The following is a 22,256-nucleotide window of genomic DNA, read 5'->3' on the forward strand; positions in this document are numbered from 1 at the left end:
ATAACTTTTCCTTGTTTTTGCAGTAACATTTTCTTGCTTGTTCTGTTATTTTCCCATATGCAAATGATGCAGAGTTGTTAATTTCTTAAAACTATTTTTGCTTGAATTAAATAAAATAATTCCTACATGCCGCTTTTCAATCATTTCATTATGAATTTTGACTTTCCCCCATATTTTCAGGAATCGCTCATGGACCACAGACTGTAGGAAACCATTTTCAGAGGACTCCTGTTACCAACCAATCTTCAAGTTTGACTGCAACACAAATGTCCTTTCCAGTACAAGGTGTTCATACTGTGGCGCAGACTGTTTCAAGAATTCCACCAAATCCTTCAGTGCATACCCACCAGCAGCAAAATGCTCCGGTGACTGTCATTCAGAATAAAGCTCCAATTCCTTGTGAGGTCGTTAAGGCCACAGTAATACAGAATTCTCTACCCCAGACAGCAGTTCCTGTTAGTATTGCTGTGGGAGGAGGAGCTGCACAGAGTTCTGTGGTTCAGAATCATAGTACAGGGCCACAACCTGTTACAGTTGTAAATTCCCAGGCATTGCTTCACCATCCATCTGTAATTCCACAACAGTCTCCATTACACACAGTGGTACCGGGACAGATACCTTCTGGCACTCCTGTTACAGTAATCCAACAAGCTGTCCCACAGAGTCATATATTTGGCAGAGTACAGAACATACCAGCATGTACTTCCACAGTTTCACAGGGTCAACAGTTAATCACCACGTCACCCCAACCTGTGCAAACTTCATCTCAGCAGACATCAGCTGGTAGTCAGCCACAAGACACTGTTATCATAGCACCCCCACAATATGTAACGACTTCTGCATCCAATATTGTCTCAGCAACTTCAGTACAGAACTTTCAGGTAGCTACAGGACAAATGGTTACCATTGCTGGTGTCCCAAGTCCACAACCCTCAAGAGTTGGGTTTCAGAACATTGCACCAAAACCTCTCCCTTCTCAGCAAGTTTCATCAACAGTGGTACAACAGCCTATTCAACAACCACAGCAGCCAACCCAGCAAAGTGTTGTGATTGTAAGCCAGCCAGCTCAACAAGGTCACACTTATGCACCAGCCATTCACCAAATTGTTCTTGCTAATCCAGCAGCTCTTCCAGCTGGTCAAGCAGTGCAGCTAACTGGACAAGCAAACATAACTCCATCTTCCTCACCATCACCTGTCCCAGCTACTAATAACCAAGTTCCTACTGCCATGTCATCTTCTTCCACCCCTCAGTCACAGGGGCCACCTCCTACTGTCAGTCAAATGCTGTCTGTGAAAAGGCAGCAACAGCAGCAGCATTCACCAGCACCCCCACCACAACAGGTGCAAGTACAAGTCCAGCAGCCACAGCAAGTACAAATGCAAGTTCAGCCACAGCAAACGAATGCAGGAGTTGGTCAGCCTACTTCTGGTGAGTCAAGTCTGATAAAACAGTTGCTGCTTCCAAAGCGTGGTCCCTCAACTCCAGGTGGTAAGCTTATTCTCCCAGCTCCACAGATTCCTCCCCCTAATAATGCAAGAGCCCCTAGCCCTCAGGTGGTATACCAGGTGGCCAATAATCAAGCAGCAGGTTTTGGAGTGCAGGGGCAAACTCCAGCTCAGCAGCTCTTGGTTGGGCAGCAAAACGTTCAGCTGGTCCAAAGTGCAATGCCACCCACAGGGGGAGTGCAGACTGTGCCCATCTCGAACTTACAAATATTGCCAGGCCCACTGATCTCAAATAGCCCAGCAACCATTTTCCAAGGGACTTCTGGCAACCAGGTAACCATAACAGTTGTGCCAAATACAAGTTTTGCAACTGCAACTGTGAGTCAGGGAAACGCAACTCAGCTCATTGCTCCAGCAGGAATTACCATGAGCGGGACCCAGGCAGGAGTTGGACTTCAGGTACAAACGCTTCCAGCCACTCAAGCATCTCCAGCTGGACAATCATCTTGTACTACTGCTACTCCCCCATTCAAAGGTGATAAAATAATTTGCCAAAAGGAGGAGGAAGCAAAAGAAGCAACAGGTTTACATGTTCATGAACGTAAAATTGAAGTCATGGAGAACCCGTCCTGTAGACGGAACACAAACACCAGCAATGGGGATGCAAAGGAAAATGAAATGCAGGTGGGAAGTCTTTTAAATGGGAGAAAGTACAGTGACTCAAGTCTACCTCCTTCAAACTCAGGGAAAATTCAAAGTGAGGCTAATCAGTGCTCATTAATCAGTAATGGGCCATCATTAGAATTAGGTGAGAATGGAGCATCGGGAAAACAGAACTCAGAACAAATGGACATGCAGGATATTAAAAGTGATTTGAAAAAACCTCTAGTTAATGGAATCTGTGATTTTGATAAAGGAGATGGTTCTCATTTAAGCAGAAACATTCCAAATCATAAAACTTCCAATCATGTAGGAAATGGTGAGATATCTCCAATGGAACCACAAGGGACTTCAGATGCCACTCAGCAAGATACTGCCAAAGGTGATCAACTGGAAAGAATTTCTAATGGACCTATATTAACTTTGGGTGGTTCACCATCTGTGAGCAGTATACAGGAGGCTTCAAATGTAACACAGCAATTTAGTGGTACTGATTTGCCTAATGGACCTCTAGCTTCAAGTTTGAATTCAGATGTGCCTCAGCAACGCCCAAGTGTAGTTGTCTCACCACATTCTACAACCTCTGTTATACAGGGGCATCAAATCATAGCCGTTCCCCACTCAGGATCAAGAGTGTCCCATTCTCCTGTCCTGTCGTCTGATGTTCGGTCTACAAATGGCACAGCAGAATGCAAAACTGTAAAGAGGCCAGCAGAGGATAATGATAGGGAAACAGTCACAGGAATTCCAAATAAAGTAGGAGTTAGAATTGTTACAATCAGTGACCCCAACAATGCTGGCTGCAGTGCAACAATGGTTGCCGTGCCAGCAGGAGCAGATCCAAGCACTGTAGCTAAAGTAGCAATAGAAAGTGCTGTTCAGCAAAAGCAGCAGCATCCACCAACATACGTACAGAATGTGGTCCCACAGGTAAGTCATTATCCTGTCACATTTCTCTTACAAAAATACCAATGCGTAAAAATGATTTGGGGAGGAAATGCACTGTTTTTCCTTGTCTCACCTTGAAAAGTAAATTGTGTCAGTTCATCAGTGTACTCAAGCACTTGTGGTCTTTAATTTTTCTGTTTTTTGTTTTTTTTTTAATATTACAGTTTTTAGCACCCAGTTTAAAGAATATTTCAATTTTGTTATAGACCTAAATTAGCAAATTTGTAGAGCCAAGATAGAGAAGCACTTGTAATCTAACATCTTTTGGAGAATTTAAAAAATGTAATTTAGTTTTGGAGTGGAGGATCAGGGAGGAAGTTTGCTAAGAGTATTCCAAAAGGGAATTTTCTGTATTTGATTTCAATAAGTGTGTTTTTGTGGCTCTTTTTACAGTACTTCAGTGAAAAAGGTATATTCCATAAGAATTTTATCAAGTATGTTCCTGTTATGTTGCCTTTATTCTCTCTTATTTTTTTTTTTGTCTTTTTGCCATTTCTTGGGCAGCTCCCGCGGCATATGGAGGTTCCCAGGTTAGGGGTCGAATCGGAGCTATAGCTGCCAGCCTACACCAGAGCCACAGCAACGCAGGATCCGAGCCACGTCTGTGACGTACACCACAGCTCACAGCAACACCGGATCCTTAACCCACTGAGCAAGGGCAGGGATCCATCCCACAACCTCATGGTTCCTAGTCGGATTTATTAACCACTGTGCCACAACAGGAACTCCCGCCTTTATTCTTTAAAAAGGTTTATTTCTTATTTCACTTTGTTTCAGCTATTCCAGTATTTAAAATTTTGTGTTTCTTACTCCTTTACTGTCATGTTTCTGCTATTCCCTTTTTAATATCTGCCTATCCCATCTCTCCATGCCTTAGTAAATAAAAGTGTTTTCTAGGATTAGTGCTGCAGAATCAAGGGTGCAGTCAGCCTGTAAAGTGTCAAGGACCATCTTTTTTTTTTTTTTTTTTGTCTTTTTGCCATTTCTTGGGCCGCTCCCGAGGCATATATGGAGGTTTCCAGGCTAGGGGTTGAATCGGAGCTGTAGCCACCGGCCTATACCAGAGCCACAGCAACGCGGGATCCAAGCTGCATCTTCGACCTACACCACAGCTCACGGCAACACCAGATCCTTAACCCGCTGAGCAAGGCCAGGTATTGAACCTGCAACCTTATGGTCCCTAGTAGGATTTGTTAACCACTGAGCCACGACAGGAACTCCTTTCTTTCTTTCATTCTCTCTTTATGTTTTTTGAAGGACAATCTTTTATGCTACTTCCTGGTTTATTACCTCTGCATTCTCTCTTTCCTAAATACTACAGAGCCAGACTCTTCTGTGACTGTTGCCAACTCTACTAGCACTTTTCTTACTTGGGTTTCTTCTGTGTGCTTATAATGATGACAGCAGATCAGTGGTCAATGTTGGTATTGGTACCACATCTAGATAGCAGGTTGGGGTCAGGGGTGGAGAACAAAATGGAAAATGAAAAAATAAAGAATTCCTTGCTTCAGAACATTTCATCCACTAATATGCATCCTTCTTCATGTGAATATATGATAAAGCAGGACAGTGCTCTTCTGGGACATAATGAGGTTTTTAATTCGTATGTTAGTATTTCTTAGATTTATTTCAAGGTACTAAATAGGTTGAGTATTCTTTGGTGGATGTTATATGTAGGGCAACAATCAATATGAAGTTTTGGTGAAAAATACTAAGTCAGTTTTACTGAAACATCTACAAATTTTTTTTTTAATTATTAAGCACACTGGAAAAATGTTAACATATTGTAAGCCTCCAACATACTGGATTTTATATTTTTTCTTATATTTAATAATTTCCTAATTCATCTTGATTATGTGCTTGACTTTTTTTTTTTTCTCTCCGATTCCTTTATAATCTTAAAGAGTTGTAATAGACCAAACTAAATTAGAGAAAAATTCCATTACTGTAGAATTGTTTCATCAACCCTTATTCTCTGTGTTCTTAATCTTTCCAATTGGGTTGTTTTCAGTAATAATACCTAAATAACAAAAAATGAACAATTACAGTAGCTAAGATTAGGACCTGGGTTAGGAACTTCAAAGCATTTTCTCATTTGACCCTCAAATAAACCCTATTAGGTAAAAAATTGTAATTACTGTTTTAGAGATGAGATCCTATGAGTCTAACAACTTATTCATGGTTACCAACTAATATGAGGTGGCGCAGGGACTGAAACCTGGGTGTGTGTCTGAAATGAAAACTCATGCTCTTAACCTGTTTCTTCACTCTTAAGAAAGATTTCTTTGTAAAGTTCTAGATATTCCTTTCATATCTAATTTGTTTTCTGGGTTATAAGGTGTACCACTGAATGACAATTTTAGGATATTAGTGCTAGAACTTAACACATTGGTGATATATGTATATAAGTATATATAATATATATATAATTCAACCCATAAAATTAATACATTGTATTCCTAATCTGAAAAATGTGTATAAATTTTTATGCATTCTCCCAAGAATATAGTTTATTTAAAGTAGCTTCATTCTTTTTTTTTTTTGTTGTTGTTGTTGCTATTTCTTGGGCCGCTCCCGCGACATATGGAGATTCCCAGGCTAGGGGTCGAATCGGAGCTGTAGCCACCGGCCTACGCCAGAGCCACAGCAACTCGGGATCCGAGCCGCGTCTGCAACCTACACCACAGCTCACAGCAACGCCGGATCGTTAACCCACTGAGCAAGGGCAGGGACCGAACCCGCAACCTCATGGTTCCTAGTTGGATTCGTTAACCACTGCGCCACGACGGGAACTCCAAAAGGTTTTTTTTTTTTTTTTTGGGGGGGGGGGGGTCTTTTTGCCATTTCTTGGGCTGCTCCCGCAGCATGTGGAGGTTCCTAGGCTAGGGGTCGGATCGGAGCTGTAGCTGTGGGCCTACAGCACAGCCATAGCAATGTGGGACCAAGCTGTGTCTGCAATCTACACCACAACAACGCCGGATCCTTAACCCACTGAGCAAGGGCCAGATCGAACCCGCAACCTCATGGTTCCTAGTCAGATTCGTTAACCACTGAGCCACAACGGGAACTCAGCTTCATTCTTTATTTCACAAATTGGTATTTGGTTGGCATGTAGAAATTTAAAATTTTACAAGGAAAAGGAGGTGTAGCGTGCATGCTGTCTGTGAGAATGAAAAACAGAAAAACAGCATTTCTATGTATAGCCCTTAGCACAGTGGCTGCTACTCATTCGGGCACTCAGTAATGTTGCATGTGTATTTTAATCTTCATGTGTAGAATAAAGTACTTATAAAGGCTAAAAAATTATCAGCTGTTTAAGATGACATCTTAAGGGTTTTTTTGAAGGATAGGGCCTTCTTAAGGGCCTGCTAGTAAAAAATCAGGTCCATTGTTGACCAGATTCTTTTAAACTCTTTCTTTACCTTCAAAATTGCATTTTATTTATTTGTTTGTTTTTGCTTTTTAGGGCTGCACCCGCAGCATGTGGAAGTTCCCAGGCCATGGGTCAAATTGGAGCTGCAGCTCCCGGCCTGTGTCACAGCCACAGCAATACTAGATTTGAGCCGTGCCTGTGACCACACCACAGCTCACGGCAACACCGGATCCTCAACCCACTCAACAAGGCCAGGGATCAAACCCACATCCTCATGGATACTGGTTGGGTTTGCCACCACTGAGCCATGATGGGAACTCCCTCAAAGTTGCATTTTAGACCTTGGTTTAACACCATTTTATTCACTATTTGAGTTGGTACCTTAAAGGTATAGAGGAATTTAAATGTGATTTTTGGGAGTTCCTATTGTGGCTCAGTGTGTTAAGAATCCAACTAGTATCCATGAAAATGCAGGTTCAGTCCCTGACTTTGCTCAGTGGGTTAAGGATCCGGCATTGCTGCAAGCTGCGCAGCAGACGTGGCTTAGATCAGGAGTTGCTGTGGCTGTGGCATAGGCTGGCAGCTGCAGCTCCGATTTGACCTCTAGCCTGGGAGCTACCTTGTGCCAGGGTGGGGCCCTAAAAAAAAAAAATGTGATTGCTATTTCCACCATTTTAAGGGGTCTTGGGATATTAACAAGGCACCATTACCTCAAGAAGGAATTTCCAGACTTGTAGAGTGCTCAGGGTTGGAGGGACTGCAGGGAAGTGTCCCTGCTGAGAATGGCGAAGAGGTAATCCTTCCTAATACCATTCTTACTTAATTTTTCTTTCATCAGTTTTCTTCCTTCACATTCCTATTAATCAGCTGTATTAATTTCATTGCAGAAAGACTACTAGCAACAAAGGAGAAAGATATATGAAAGTAAATGATATAACCATAGATTTTATATTTAAGTAGTATTTAGCTGAGTAGTTTATTTAAATGCAAAATAAATTATACTTACTTCAAGGAAAATTCCTTTACTTGTAGCTCATTATTTTCAGTCTGTGATATTTGCAGTTAAAATGCAACAATATGGGAGTTCCTGTCGTGCCTCAGTGGAAACAAATCTGACTAGCATCCATGAGGTTAAATCCCTGGCCTAGTTCTGTGGGTTAACAATCTGGTATTGCTATGAGCTGTGGTTGTAGGTTGTAAACGTGGCTTGGATCTGGTGTTGCTGTGCTGTGGTATAGGCCCTTGGCTACAGCTCTGATTCAGCCCCTAGTTTGGGAACCTCCATATGCCGAGGGTGGGTCCTAAAAAGACAACAACAAAAAAACGCCCAGAAAACCAAAATGCAACAATATGGATACCATTTCTAAAAGCCCTATTCTGAGTTCTGCTGTGGTGGTTGTGATCAGGCTGGTCTCTGTAGCATTGCCAGTTGGAACCCTGGCCCAGCGCAGTGGGTTAAAGGATCTGTTGCTGCTGCAATGGCTTATGTTCAATCCCTGGTCTGGGAATGTCCATGTGCTTCGAGTGTGGCCATGAATTAATTAATTAAAGCCCTACTCTCTACCTACTGTTTATGAATTTGTATCTGCTGAAGACATAGAACTAGATTGGCATGTAAAAGAATTAAAAATGAGGAGTTCCTGTTGTGGCTGCTACTGGGATCTGGTGTTGCTGTGGCTGTGGTATAGGCCAGCGGCTATGGCTCTGATTTGACCCCTAGCCTGGGAACCTCTGTAAGCACCCGGTGCAGCCCTGAAGAAAAAAAAAAAAAAAAGATAAAAAAATAAATAAAAATGAATTTTAAAAATGGAAGAAAATTTTGTTATAAATACTTGCCAAAAGACTTCTTTTTCAGGAGCATATAAAACACATGTTGAATATACTGTATTTGTTAATCCCATTATCTGAAGCTGTGCTGAATTCTTATAAATAAAAGTAGTTTATTTATGGCATTTTATAGATGCTGCTCCTTAGTTCCCTGTCCTTCACATGAGTCATTTATGGTGTGGTACTGTCTAACACTAATTTTTTTTTCTTTGATAGAGAGCTAGAAAAGTTAACTCAACACAGTTTGAAATGATATATTCAGAAAGTGTATTTGTGGCCTCTAGAGGGAGGCATTTAGTCATAGCCATAGAAAATAATTTTCTCAAGTCACAGGAATGCCATTTTAATGTTTTTTTAAAGAGTATTTCTGCTCAGATTTGTAGACCAGTCGTAGCACATTGTAATAATTAAGAAAGTCATTACCACTAAACGTGTTTTTTTTTAACCTTTCAATGTGTTCTTACAAGACTGGACTGGTATGTATTGATTATCTAGATTTATACTTAAAGAAGAAACGACTCGATAGTTTAAGAAAATGAGGGAATATTACAGCCAGAAGAGCCTTAGATATTATCTTGTCCAAAACACCCATTTTTAGGAGTTGAAGTAACTTTTTCTATATTCAAAAGGATCTTTTCTTTGACATTGATTTCTGTTATTGTCTTAATTCTGTTCGCTATAAATATGTACTATATTTAGACTAAGTGTATCTCTTTTACATCACATATAGAGTAAATCTAATTGTTCCTTATAAGTGTTGCAAAATGTCTCTGCTTACTTCTTCTTTAGAGTATATTTTCCTTTTTCTTTTAATTAGACCTTAAATGTCATAGTGTCTGGTTTCTTCATCATCCTATTTAGCCCCACCAGTTCCATTTTCTAAGTGGCTTTCAAAATGAGTAGCTGAATTGAACACAGTATTTCATTACTACTTAGTAAATAATTGATTTTGAGAAGAATAAATTATGACTACAAAAACTAATAGTTTAAATGTTTAAATTTTAGTCTTATCCTAAGGTTTTTAAAGCTTAATATTAAAAATAAAGTAAGCATTTAAGAACTTCAAATCCCAGAGTTCCCGTCATGGCACAGTGGAAATGAATCCGACTAGGAACCATGAGGTTGCAGGTTCGATCCTTGGCCTTGCTCAGTGGGTTAAGGATCCGGTGTTGCTGTGAGCTGTGGTGTAGGTCGCAGACCAGCTCAGATCCCGAGTTGCTGTGGCCCTGTGTAGGCCAGTGGCTACAGCTCTGATTAGACCCCTAGCCTGGGAACCTCCATATGCCGTGGCAAGTGGCCCTAGAAAAGGAAAAAAAAAAAAAAAAAAGAACTTCAAATCCCCAGCCTTACGTCAGAAAATATTTTCAATATAATCTAGAATTTTCAGCCATAATTCACTCCTGAAAAAGGAAGGCAAAGTTATAATTTCTTACTTTAACAAAAAGAATTAGTTTTGCCAAAAATAAATATTTTTAGATAATTTTACATCATAAAAGAAATCACAGAATTATTTCATAATCTTTGTGTAATTTTGCTTTTCTGGTCACACACTACTGGAGGGAGATGTACTGTAATATTAAAAATTAGTTCTTCCTCAGTAGAATAGAACAGGGGTAAAGAATATTCTTCAACAAGAGTGATCATTCCAGAAAACAAGATTTTCGAAGCCTACTTTTACATTTACATTTGAATTAGAGTTACGGCTAATGATTGGGCAATTCACAGTACACAATAATGTTAAGAGAGAGTAAGCTTTTACATCCTAAAAGAAATAGATTTTGCATCTCATGTAAAAACACCTAGTTTTTGTTTTGTTTTTTGTTTTATTTTGGTTTTTTGCCACACCCGAGGATATGGAAGTTCCCTGGCCAGGGATCAAGTCCAAGCTGCTACTGCAGCAACACTGAATCCTTAAAACCCACTGTGCCAGGCTAGGGATTGAAGGTGTGCCTTAGCAGCAACCCGAGCTGCCACAGAGACAATGCCAGATACTTAACCCGCTGTACCACAGAGAGAACTCCAAGACCCAGTTCTTGAAACATATTTAAGTAGGACTTTGAAAAGCATGCAGTACAATACTACCTATTTAAAAATTACTTTTATTGAAATAAATGTGTAATTTTGTAATATATGAGAAAACCTAAAAATAAACTCCTAAAAAAAAACTAAAAAAAAAACTAAAAATAAAACCTAAAAAAAATCTCCGATAGTCAAAATATGAGCCTTGGAATTTTACATTTGGTAACTTCTATAAGTACTTTAATTCTTTTTGTTTCAAATAATTGGCAGTTGATTTTTTTCTTGTGAAGAATATATGGAAGTAAATAAAATATATGTAAGAAAATCAAATATATGTAAGTATTTGTAACATGTTTATTTCTCATTTTAATCTATAGTTGTGTTTCTACCCAATTTTTTAATAAAAAATACCTTAATTTGAAATAATATGTGTTCTGTGACAATAACAACGTGATCTTGCCTCTGTGGTTCATATAAAATGAATTTGACTTCCCAAATATATTAATAAAATTAGTTATGTTTTTAAAGAATTTCTCAAAGATAATCATTAAAACCATAAATGTAAATTGTTTTGTGTTGGAAGTGTATAAACTATTAATGTAATCAAATTTAGAAGCCTATACTATAAGATATGAAAGTTTTTCAGTGTCATTTCACAAATTCTGTGGTTGTGCTTTTTCGTAGAACACTCCTATGACACCTTCACCAGCTGTCCAAGCGCAGAGCCAGCCTAGCAGTTCTCAGTCTTCTCCATTCAGTGCATCTAGTCAACATGGAGATCCAGTGAGAAAACCTGGACACAATTTCATGTGTCTGTGGCAGTCTTGTAAAAAGTAAATGGCAGTTTTATTTAACATACATAAATGCTCTTTATTCTGGAATGCTTTTATATTTAAATTTGCCATCTATAGTTGCATGAAATTTTTCTTTTGAAACTTTTATGATATAAACGTTGTATTTCAGTGTAAACTTCATATACAGATTTGTTCTAGGATTGTGGCTATCAGTGTAGCCTATCAGTGTATATTATTAATAGTATGCAGAATTTACTTGGGCGGTGTTATCAAACTTATAAATCTCAACCCTATACTGGGGTTGTGAAATCATTTTGGCAGGTATATCAGGAGGGTTTTGCTTGTTTTTCTTTTCAATGAAAAAGTAAAGAAAATACATCAGATTCCATTATATTGGTAAGGGTAAGTATTGTTTCCAGTTATATATGTGTGTAGTATATGTATATTATCTAGATCATAGTGTAAAATTGTCAAAAAGGTTCTTTAAAAAATAGTGCTTTAGGTTGGCTCTGATTCCTTCATTTATTTAATTCAACCGTTTTTTTTAAAAGGGTATCTTGCAAGTTAATTTGAAACTTTTTTCACTGATACCAGATTCTGTTCTTTTGTGTATGTGTGATTGTTTTTGTTTTCCCACGGCAAATACTAGCAGGTGGAGTAGGTAGTCACTTAACACTGTTGACTAAGACATTTGAGAATAGCTGCTGTAGATGAAGTGTTTGGAGTATTTTTTTCTTTTTTTTTTTCTTTTTTCTTTTTATGGCCACACCTGCAGCATATGGAAGTTCTTGGGCCAGGGGTAGAATCTGAGCCTACACCAGAGCCACAGCAACATAGGATCCGAGCCATGTCTGTGACCTACACCACAGTGTGTGGAAACACTGTATCCATAACCCACTAAGTGAGGCCAGGGATCCCACATCCTCATGGACACTGTGCTGGGGGTTCTTAACCCACTGAGCCAGGGAACCCCTGATTAGAGTATTTCAAGAAAAAAATTTGTCAGAAGAGTTAATGAACCTAATTCTGCAGCAGTTTCCTATCTTGCTAGTAAGATTAGGAGTATAGAGATTTTTTTTTTTAACTTTTATTGAAGTATAGTTGATTTACAATGTTGTGAATATTTCTCCTGTACAACACAGTAATTCATTTATACATATACACCTATCCATTCTTTTTCGGATTCTTTTCCTTATGGATTATCACATAATATTGGGTAGAGTTCCTGGTGCTGTACAGCAGGTCGCCCTTGACCATCCATTCCATGTACAGTAGTGTACATATGTCAGTCCCAAACCCCTAATCCAACCTTCCTCCATACCTGTCCCCTTTGGTCACCATAAGTTTGTTTTCAAAATCTGTGAGTCTGTTTCTGTTTTTAATTCCACATATAAATGATATCACATGAAGTTTCTCTTTGTCTGACTTACTTCACATAGTATGATAATCTCACAATCCATGTGGCTGCTAATGGCACTATTTCATTCTTTTTTATGGCTGAGTAATATTCTGTGGTAGAAATGTAACACAGCTTTATTCCACTGTTGATGGACTTTCTGCCCATTTTCCATGTCTTGGCTGTTGTAAGTAGTGTTGCAGTGAACATTGGATGCATGTTTCTCTTCAAATTATGGCTTTCTCCAGGCAGATGCCCAAAAGTGGGATTACAGGATCATTTGGTAGCTTTATTTTTAGTTTTTTAGGAAACCTCCATACTCTCCTCCATAGTAGTTGTACCAATTTACATTCCCACCAACAAAGTAGGAGGGTTCACTTTCCCCACACTCTCTTTAGCATTAATTGTTTGTAGACTTCTTAATGATGGCCATTCTTTTTTTACTTCTCTAATAATGAGCAATGCTGAGCATCTTTTCATGTGCTTTTTGGCCATCTGTATGTTGTCTTTGGAAAAATGCCTATTTAGATCTTCTGCCTATTTTTCTGATTTGAGTTTTTTGATGTTGAACTGCGTGAGTTGTTTGTATATTTTGGAAATTAATCTCTCGTTGATCCCTTCACTTGCAAAGATTTTCTCCCATTATGTGGATTTTCTTTTTGTTTTGTCTGTTTTCTTTTGCTGTGCCAAAACTTTTAAGTTTAACTCGGTGCCATTTGTTTAGCCTTGTTTTTATTTTCATTATTTTAGGAGGTGGATCCAAAAAGATACTGCTGTGATTTATGTCAAAGAGTGTTCTGCCTATGTTTTCCTCTAAGAGTTTTATAGTATTTGGCTGTAGATTTAGGTCTTTAATTCATTCTGAGTTTATTTTTGTGTTTGGTGTTAGAGAGTGTTCTAATTTCATTTTTTGACATCTAGCTGTCCAGTCTTCTCAGCACCACTTACAGAAGAGACTGTCCTTTCTCCATTGTGTATTGTTGCCTTCTTTTTCATAGATTAGTTGACAATAGGTGTGTGGGTTTATTCCTGGGCATCTGTACTGTCCCATTGATCTCTGTTTCTGCATTTTGTGCCAGTGCCATCCTATTTTAATGACTGTAGCTTTGTAGTATAGTCTGAAGTCAGGGAGCCTGATTCCTCCAGCTCCATTTTTCTTTCTCAGGATTGCTTTGTCTATTAAGGGTCTTTTGTGTTTCCATACAAATTTTTTAAGTTTTTGTTCTAGTTCTGTGAAAAATGCCATTGGTAATTTGACAAGGATTGCTTTGCACCTGTAGATTGCCTTGGGTAGTAGAGTCATTCTGACAATATTGATCTTCCAATCCAAGAACATGGTATATCTTTCCATCTGTTTGTGTCATCTTCAATTTCTTTCAACAGCATCTTATGGTTTTCAGAATACAGGTCTTTTGCTTCCTTAGGTAGCTTTATTCCTAGGTATTTTTTGATGTGTGGGATTGTTTCCTTGATTTCTCTTTCTGATCTTTCATTGTTAGTATAGAGAAATGCAAGAGATTTCTATGTGCTAAATTTGTATCCTGCACTTTTACTGAATTCATTGATGAGCTCTAGTAGTTTTCTGATGGCATCTTTAGGATTTTCTGAGTATAGTATCATGTCATCTGCAAACAACAAAAGTAAATTTCAGCACCCATTTATGACAAAAAACCCTCCAGAAAGTGATCATAGAGGGAACCTACCACAACGTAATAAAGGGTGTAAATGTCAAACCCACGGCTAATATCATACTTATTGGTGGAAAGCTGAAAGAATTTCTTCTAAGGTCAGGAACATGAAAAGGATGTGCACTCTTACCACTTTTATTCAGCATAGTTTTGGAAATCCTAGCCAGTGCAGTTAGAGAAGACAAAGAAATAGAAAGAATCCAAATAGAAAGGTATATAGCTCTTTTTATAATTGATTTGATTTGCTAGTGTTTTTCGTGATGATTTTTACATTTATGTTCATGAGAGATATTACTCTTTAGATTTTCTGTCTTTGTGTGGTTTCAGTACTAAGGTAATCTAGCCTCATGGAATGTATTAGGAAGTACTTGCTCTGCTTCCATTTTCTTGTAGGGCTTATACAAGATTGATACTATTTTTACCTTAAATGTTCGGTAGAATTCACCAGTGAAACGTCTTGGCCTAGTGCTCCACCCACACACATGCTGAATGATTATTGATTCATTCAATTTCTGTAATAATTACAGACATACTTAGATTATCTATTAATCCTTGTGTGAGTTTTTGCACATTGTGTTGTAGAGAACTGGTCTACTTCATCTAAGTTACCAAATTTGTGGTGTAGAATATCTGTGAGCTCAGTAACAGTAACCCCTCTTTCATTTCTGATATTAGTAATTTGTGTTTTCTCTCATTTTTTCCTTTGTTAAGCTGGCTAGAGGTTTATTTCTTTCATTGATCTTTTCAAGGAATCATCTGTTGGTTTTATTGATTTTTTTTTTTCTGTTGATTTCAGCCCTAACTTTTATTCTTTCTTTTCTTTTACATTATATTGCTCTTCTTTCTCTAGTTTCCTAAGGTGGAAGCTTAGATTATTAATTTTATTTTATTTTTTAATCTTATTTTTTTGGTCTTTTTTCCTTTTAAGGCCACACCCATGGCATATGGAGGTTCCCAGGCTAGGGGTCTAATTGGAGCTACAGCCGCTGGCCTACACCACAGCCATAGCGGCTTGGAATCCAAGCTGTGTCTGCAACCCACACCACAGCTCATGGCAACGCTGGATCCTGAACTCACTGAGGCCAGGGATCGAACCCACAACCCTGTGGTTCCCAGTCAGTTTCATTTCCACTGCACCACGATGGGAACTCCTTAGATTATTAATTTTAGAGCTTCTTTTCTAATACATACATTTAATGCTATAACTTTCTTTCTGTATACTGCGTTAGCTATATTCCACAAAATATTGATAAGGTGCATTTTCATTTAATTAGAAGTGTGTGGTTTGATCTCCAAATATTTTGGGATATTTCAGCTATCTATTTTTTGTTAGTGATTTCTAATTCAGTTCCATTGTGATCTAAAAGCATACTTTATATGATTTCTATTCACTTAAATTTGTTAAAGTGTGCTTTTGTCCTAGAATGTGGTCTATCTTGGTGAATGCTCATTTGAGCATGAGAAAGATGTATTTTCTGCTATTGTTGTATGAAACATTATATAAATATCAGTTAGATACAATCGATTGATGGTGCTGTTGGTTCAACTACATACTGATTTTCTGCCTGCTGGATCTGTCAGGTATTAATAGTAGGCTGACATCTCCGAGTTTAATGGTGGATTTCTCTATTTTTCGTGGCAGTTCTATCAGATTTTCCCTTGTGTTTTGATGCTTTGTGTTAAAATCATATACCTTAAGAATTGCATTTCACTGTGAAGAATTTACCTCATCATTATGTCTTGCTCTTAAGTCTGTGTTTTCTGAAGTAAATATAACCAACTTTGTTTTATTTGTGTGTTATGTCTTTCTCCTTCTCCTTGCTTTTAATCTGTGTCTTTACATTTAACCACACATTACTATTTATTTACTCTGCCTGTATCTTTGTCATGTTTTTTGTTTGTTTGTTTTTAAATTTTATGGTTGCACCTGTGGCATTTGGAATTTCCCAGGCCAGGGATTGAATCCTAGCTGCAGCTACAACAATGTTGGATCCCTTACCCCACCATGCCAGGCTAGAGATCAAACCCACACCTCCACAGTGACCCGAGCTTGCTGCAGTCAGATTCTTAAACCACTGTGTCACTGTGGGAACTTCAGTCTCTTTGTCTTTTGTGTGTTTAGATGATTCACATTTAAAGTAATTATTGATACAGTTGCATTAATATCTATCACAGTGATAAATTTTTTATATTTGTTTCACTGGTTTTTGTTTCTTCCTCTTTTCATGTTATCCTGCTATTTTTGGTTTTAACAGAGTACTTAATATGGTTCCATTTTCTCCTCTCTCTTAGCATATCAACTATACTTTTTTGAAAATTTTTTGTTCTCATATTTGAAATATGTATTCACAGGTACTCTAAGTCCATTTTCAAATACCAGTATACACTTAATGGATATTTTAGGTACTTTGTAATGGATATTCTTTCCTAGTGTCCCTTATGCCATTACTGTCATTCAGTTTCAATTATTCAAGTGCTATAATCACCAAGTACATTGTTGCTATTATTTTGAACAAACATTCATCTGTTAGATCAGCTAAGAGTAAGAATAATATTTTACCCCCATTTATTCCTTCTCTAACACCTTTTCTTTATATGGATGTGAGTTTATGAACTCTGTAGGGAACTTTCTCCTTATGGAACTTCTTATAACAATTCTTTTAGGCAGGTCTCTTGTGCAAATATACTGAGTTTTTGTTTGTTTGAGAAAAGTCTTTATTTCTCTTTCACTTTTGAAACATGATTTTGTGGACATAAGATTCTAGGCTGGTGAATGTTTTTCTTTCAACACTAAATATTTCATTCTAGGAGCTCCCGTCGTGGCGCAGTGGTTAATGAATCCGACTAGGAAACATGAGGTTGTGGGTTCAATCCCTGGCCTCGCTCAGTGGGTTAAGGATCCGGCGTTGCCATGAGCTGTGGTAAAGGTCGCAGACGCGGCTCGGATCCCGCGTTGCTGTGGCTCTGGTGTAGGCCAGTGGCTACAGCTCCAATTGGACCCCTAGCCTGGGAAGCTCCATATGCCTCGGGAGTGGCCCAAGAAGTGGCAAAAAGACAAAAAAAAAATTTCATTCTACCCTTTTTGCTTGCAGGGTTTCTCAAGAGACAACCAGTTTAATCTTATCCTTGTTATACCGTCAGTAAGGTATTTCTTTCAAGATTTTTTATCCTGGGTTTTTAGCATTTTTGTATATGATATTCCTAAGTGTAGGGTTGTGGGGTTTTTTTTGTTTGTTTGTTTTTATGTTTCCTGTACTTGGTGAGTTTCCTAGACCTGTGGTTTAGTGTGTCATTAATCTGGGGAAATTCTCAGCTGTTCTTCAAATATGTTTTTTGTTTTTGTTTTTTCTCTCTCTTTACTTTCTTTCTGTTATTCCCAGTACACATATGTTGCAACCTTTAGTAATTGCCTCACAGTTCTTGGATATTCTGTTTCTTCTTTTTCATTCTTTTTTCTCTTTATGCTTCAGTTGGGAAGTTGCTTCTGACATATCTTCAAGCTCACCAGTTGTTTGTTTTGCCATGTTCAGTCTACTGATGACTTCATCAAAGGCATTCTTCATTGATGTTATTATTTTTTTTTATTTCTAGCATTTCATTTTGATTCTTTGCATCTCCATTTCTCTGCTTTCATTATTCATCTCTTCTGGCAGCTTCCACCTTTTTTTAGCACCTTATTAATAATAATTATTTTAAATTTCCAGGATGATAATTCCAAAATCTCTGACATGTCTGAGTCTGGTTCTGATACTTGCATTGTGTCTTCAGTCCTTGATTTTTTATTTTGTTTTGTTTTAACATTTAACATGCCTTGTAAATTTTTGTTGAAATCTGACATGGTTGAATCAGTTAATAGGAGCTAGGGTAAGTAGACCTTTAGTGTGAGGTATATGTTTATCAGGAAGGGGTTGTGCTGTGTTTAATGTTTACTGCTGTATTTGGGTTTCCTTTCTCCTTTTAAAATAGGATGTGTATTTACAGCTCTCTCAGTTGTAATCCAGAATTATTGTACTGGAGCACTGTTGATAGGCTGATAAGGTATTGGGGAGGGGGAAGCATTCTATAATCTCATGCTTAAATCTCATTTTTTTTTTAAAAAAAATGATTTCGGTCAAGGGTCTGCGTCTTTGAGAATTTTCTTTATTTTTCTCCCATTATGTGAGACAGGAGTCTGGACAGGCTCAAGTTAATCTAAGTCAGATAAGGCTCTGGTAAAGTAATTTTTCTGGAGGGCAGATCTTCATTAAGGAGAAAAGAACATTGTGGGCATGTTTTTAAATGGTTGCTTTCTTCCTCTCCCTGCTACAAATGCTAGGCCGCTTTTCTCCAGTCTTTATAATGAGAACCTGGTAGTGTTCCTGGAAGTAAAACTCACAATAGTGTGGGCTTTACCCAGAGACTGACCTTTTAGGAATTTTTAGTTTGCAACTTAATCCATACTGGACCTCCATCAATTCATCAGTTACTGCTTCAGTATTCCTACCAGTATTCAACTGTCTATCTGGTTTTCAAGAAGGCAGTTTGCCTGTGACCTCAGTTCCCTGATGATTTTAAGAAGAGTTAGTTTTCATTTTGTTCAGCTTTCTTCTTGTTCTGAGAATGGGAGTGACAACTTCCAAGCTCTTTAAACTGGAAGATCTTTATTCTTAATTCTTATTTATGTATTGTCAGCATGATGTTAACTGTTAGTTTATAAATGGATTTCCTAGAGTGAGAATCTAGCCTGTAGTTTATTAATAAACTTTAATCTTTGAAACTGTACAAAATAAGAATTATGTACCAATGTTAATCTCAAACCTAGAATACTTTCAGAATTTGCCAGCATTTTAAAAAAGGTGAAAATTATAGAATCATAGATCTTATTTATAAAAGTATATGCCTCAGTTTTTACCTAGTAATAAATTTATACATATTATCCAAGTAAACAGTTGTGTAGTATAATAGGGAAAAAGTCAGGTCTTTATTGGTTAGACATATCTGGTTTCAAATCCCAGCTCTTGCCACATAGTTCTATGGCTATAGAAAACTATAGGAAGTTTGAAAGCTTGTTTCCTCAGCAGTAAAATAGGGGTAGTTTGGCATTCCTCAGAGAGCTGTCATAGAAATGCAATCAAATTATGTTTGTGAATATGCCAGATACATATTCAAGTATCCAAAATCTCCAAGGAATTGAAGTGAAAATCCAGTCTTAAATTCATTTGTTTATTCTATCTTAGTTCATTAAAAACACATGAATACCCACTTCACTGCTCTTTTTTATCTTCAAATTTATGTTTAGTTTAATTGTAATATTTTGTAATGACTCAACTGTACAGATCTACTTCCATACTACTTTTTTAATGTATTGTTTTAGCCTATATTCAGATTTTAGTGGCAGGTTCATATTCTTAAAGTATATTTAAAGAAGATACCTGAAAATATGTTTTCTGTTTTGGTATGTAAAGTATGTGACTGCATCATAGAACAGTAGGTTAGTAAGAGTTGGTATTGGAGGATCAAAGAATAAATACGGAAATCCTTTCTTCTATTAGATATCAGTAATATTAATACTTTATTATAATATTATTGATATTATTAGAGGAAAGGAGGCAGAACCAAAGATAGTTGGTTTTGGCTTACCTGCATCAGAACCGCCTTTCTCTGTTTGAGATAATGTCCTGTAATTTGAGTGTTATTGGGAACAGAACATCTCTCTGTCTCCAAAACACAAAAAAAGAAGGCCAAGCACTTTCTTCTTTCTTCATTGCCTTTGGCAGCTAAGCCAGCCAGTCATTCGTTCCTGTCTATGGCTTTGAATTTGGACTGACTGGGGCAAAGAAGCTGAGAGTAGAGAATTCATTCCTGTAGCAACAGCAACATTTAGTTTCCAAAAACACAAGTACTGATTTTGGGCTGTCCAGTTTGCATTTGTATTCTTTAGTCATATATTAAAGAAATAAGTTATTATTTTTGGCCACACCATGGCATATAGAAGTTCCTGGGCCAGGGATTAAATCCAAGCCGCATGTGCAACCTACGCACAGCTGTGGCAACGCAGGATCTTTAACCACTGCAATGCCACAGAGCTGAGCCAGATCATTAACCCACTACTACATCACAGCGGAAACTCCCTCATTTCTTTTAATAGTGAAGTTAGTTGTCTTCCTTTTTTTTTTTAACGTTTGAAACTTTACAGATGGATATAATAAATTGGGTATAGTCTCCCAGCAAATTGTTAGTCTGGGCTTTTTCCCCTCAATTTTTAGCTTTTTATTAAATCTTTGAATGCAAAATAATATATACCTTCAGTATTTCTTTTGCCATAGAATATTACCTATGTAAAACAATTAGATGTCCAAGGTTGAAATAAAAGTTAATTGTACTACAACTAATAATATAGCTTTTTTTTAAACTAAAATATATTTGCAGTGTAGAGTTTTTGATATATACTATTAACATTTAAATGCACATCTTGCTTTTAAACTAAAATTTTCCTGCAAAATATATATCCCATGTGTTTTAAGTCAGATTAAAAATTTTTGCAGGGGAGTTCCCGTCGTGGCGCAGTGGTTAACGAATCCAACTAGGAACCATGAGGTTGCGGGTTCGGTCCCTGCCCTTGCTCAGTGGGTTAACGATCCGGCGTTGCCGTGAGCTGTGGTGTAGGTTGCAGACGTGGCTCGGATCCTGCGTTGCTGTGGCTCTGGCGTAGGCCGGTGGCTACAGCTCCGATTCAACCCCTAGCCTGGGAACCTCCATATGCCGCGGGAGCGGCCCAAGAAATAGCAACAACAACAACAACAAAAAGACAAAAAGACAAAAAAAAAAAAAAAAAATTTTTGCAGGGAGTTCCCGTCGTGGCTCAGTGGTTAATGAACCCAGCTAACATCCATGAGGATATGGGTTCCATCCCTGGCTTCGCTCAATGGGTTAAGAATCTGGTGTTGCCATGAGCTGTGGTGCAGGCCAGCAGCTGCAGTTCCAATTTGACCACTAGCCTGGGAACCTCCATATGCCATAGGTGTGGCCCTAAAGAGACAAAAATAAATAAATAAATAAATTTTTTTTGTAGCAGGCGGGTTATTAAGAAGGATATGGACTACTTTTTGGGGCATTAAAGGAAAAATAGCTTGCCAAGAACTTGAGCAATTAAGAAGACTCTAAATGAAACTATGTGAACTGAAATGCTATTTTCAGCCCTTTTACTTATGTTTTAAAGACAAAGGAAAAAACTTTATAGCTACAGATGTTTGTTTTCAAATTCTTCTTTTGTATATAGTGATTATTAAAGTATCATAATATGTATTACTAACATATAATCTTTGGCATAGATTATAGGCTTTTTATAATAATAAAATCTTAAAGTCATAGAAAAAGTGTGCTTTATTTACTTCACTTATGTTTTCATAATGCCTAAGAAAGTGTTTGATGGTAGAAAAAGTGATACTAATCATAATATAAATTACACAAAAAAGTAATGGGGTTTAGCTTTTCAAAGTTTTGGTAGAAAGTGTTTTAACGTTAAGTGTTTGCTTAGGGGAGTTGGAATCAGCAAACTTGCACCTAGTAGCCTTATGTAAATAATTTATTTAGTTGAACCAAACAGCTTTTTACTACAATGAAAGAAAAAAGAATTTGGCTGAAAGTGATTTCAATGAAAGAATAAAATCTAATCCTGACCTTTAGCTACAATACAATGAGCAGGTAACTAGCCATTATAAATTGTATTGATGACATAATTGAAAATAATATATATCTTTGGAAGATGGCCAGTGACTGAGGAAAATGTCAGATACAGTTACTGTAATAAATGTATTCGGTATTAATAAAATTTTGTATCACCTTGGCAGATATTATAAATATAGTTGCTATCTTTTGTGAAAGTAACAGGATCAGAGAAAAAAAATGTTCCTTTTGTTTTTCAGTTGAGTAGCATATATGCTGTTATACTTAAGTATACAATTCAGTAGAAAGAAAAAGATGGAAGATGCAAAAGAAGGGATAGTTTATGAAGTATATAAATGAAGGCGTTAACCCTGGAATTAATGACTACTTTTGGTTAATATCCAAGGGAAGGAAAGGATGAATAATAACAGAAGATTTAACGTAGAGAAAAAGGAAGTT

At 37.4% G+C, this 22,256-nt stretch overlaps 1 protein-coding gene and 1 long non-coding RNA gene across 3 annotated transcripts in view; one reads left to right on the forward strand and one right to left on the reverse strand.

Moving 5' to 3' along the window:
• Positions 1-22,256, forward strand: part of ARID2 (AT-rich interaction domain 2) — a 160,699-nt gene that overhangs the window by 122,633 nt on the left and 15,810 nt on the right. For both annotated transcript variants that reach the window (XR_014804018.1, XM_021092987.2), the window contains exons 15-16: positions 181-3,038; positions 10,960-11,108. Coding sequence is in view for 1 of the 2 variants with exons in the window: in XM_021092987.2 (XP_020948646.2) it covers positions 181-3,038; positions 10,960-11,108 (3,007 nt within the window). In the remaining variant the exon portion in view is untranslated. The remainder of the gene's footprint in view (positions 1-180; positions 3,039-10,959; positions 11,109-22,256) is intronic.
• LOC146403490 (uncharacterized) lies at positions 3,586-10,445 on the reverse strand. Its single transcript, XR_014804102.1, has 3 exons — positions 9,517-10,445; positions 3,777-5,627; positions 3,586-3,734 (listed from the first exon to the last, which is right to left on the reverse strand). It is a non-coding gene; the product is annotated as an uncharacterized LOC146403490 (long non-coding RNA).

The sequence above is a fragment of the Sus scrofa genome, chromosome 5 (assembly GCF_054392235.1).
Source record: "Sus scrofa isolate SSC_HxYL_T2T_F1_AM1 chromosome 5, Sscrofa_HxYL_maternal_Yorkshire_Landrace_v2.0, whole genome shotgun sequence".
In the NCBI taxonomy this organism is placed as follows: Eukaryota; Metazoa; Chordata; class Mammalia; order Artiodactyla; family Suidae; genus Sus; species Sus scrofa.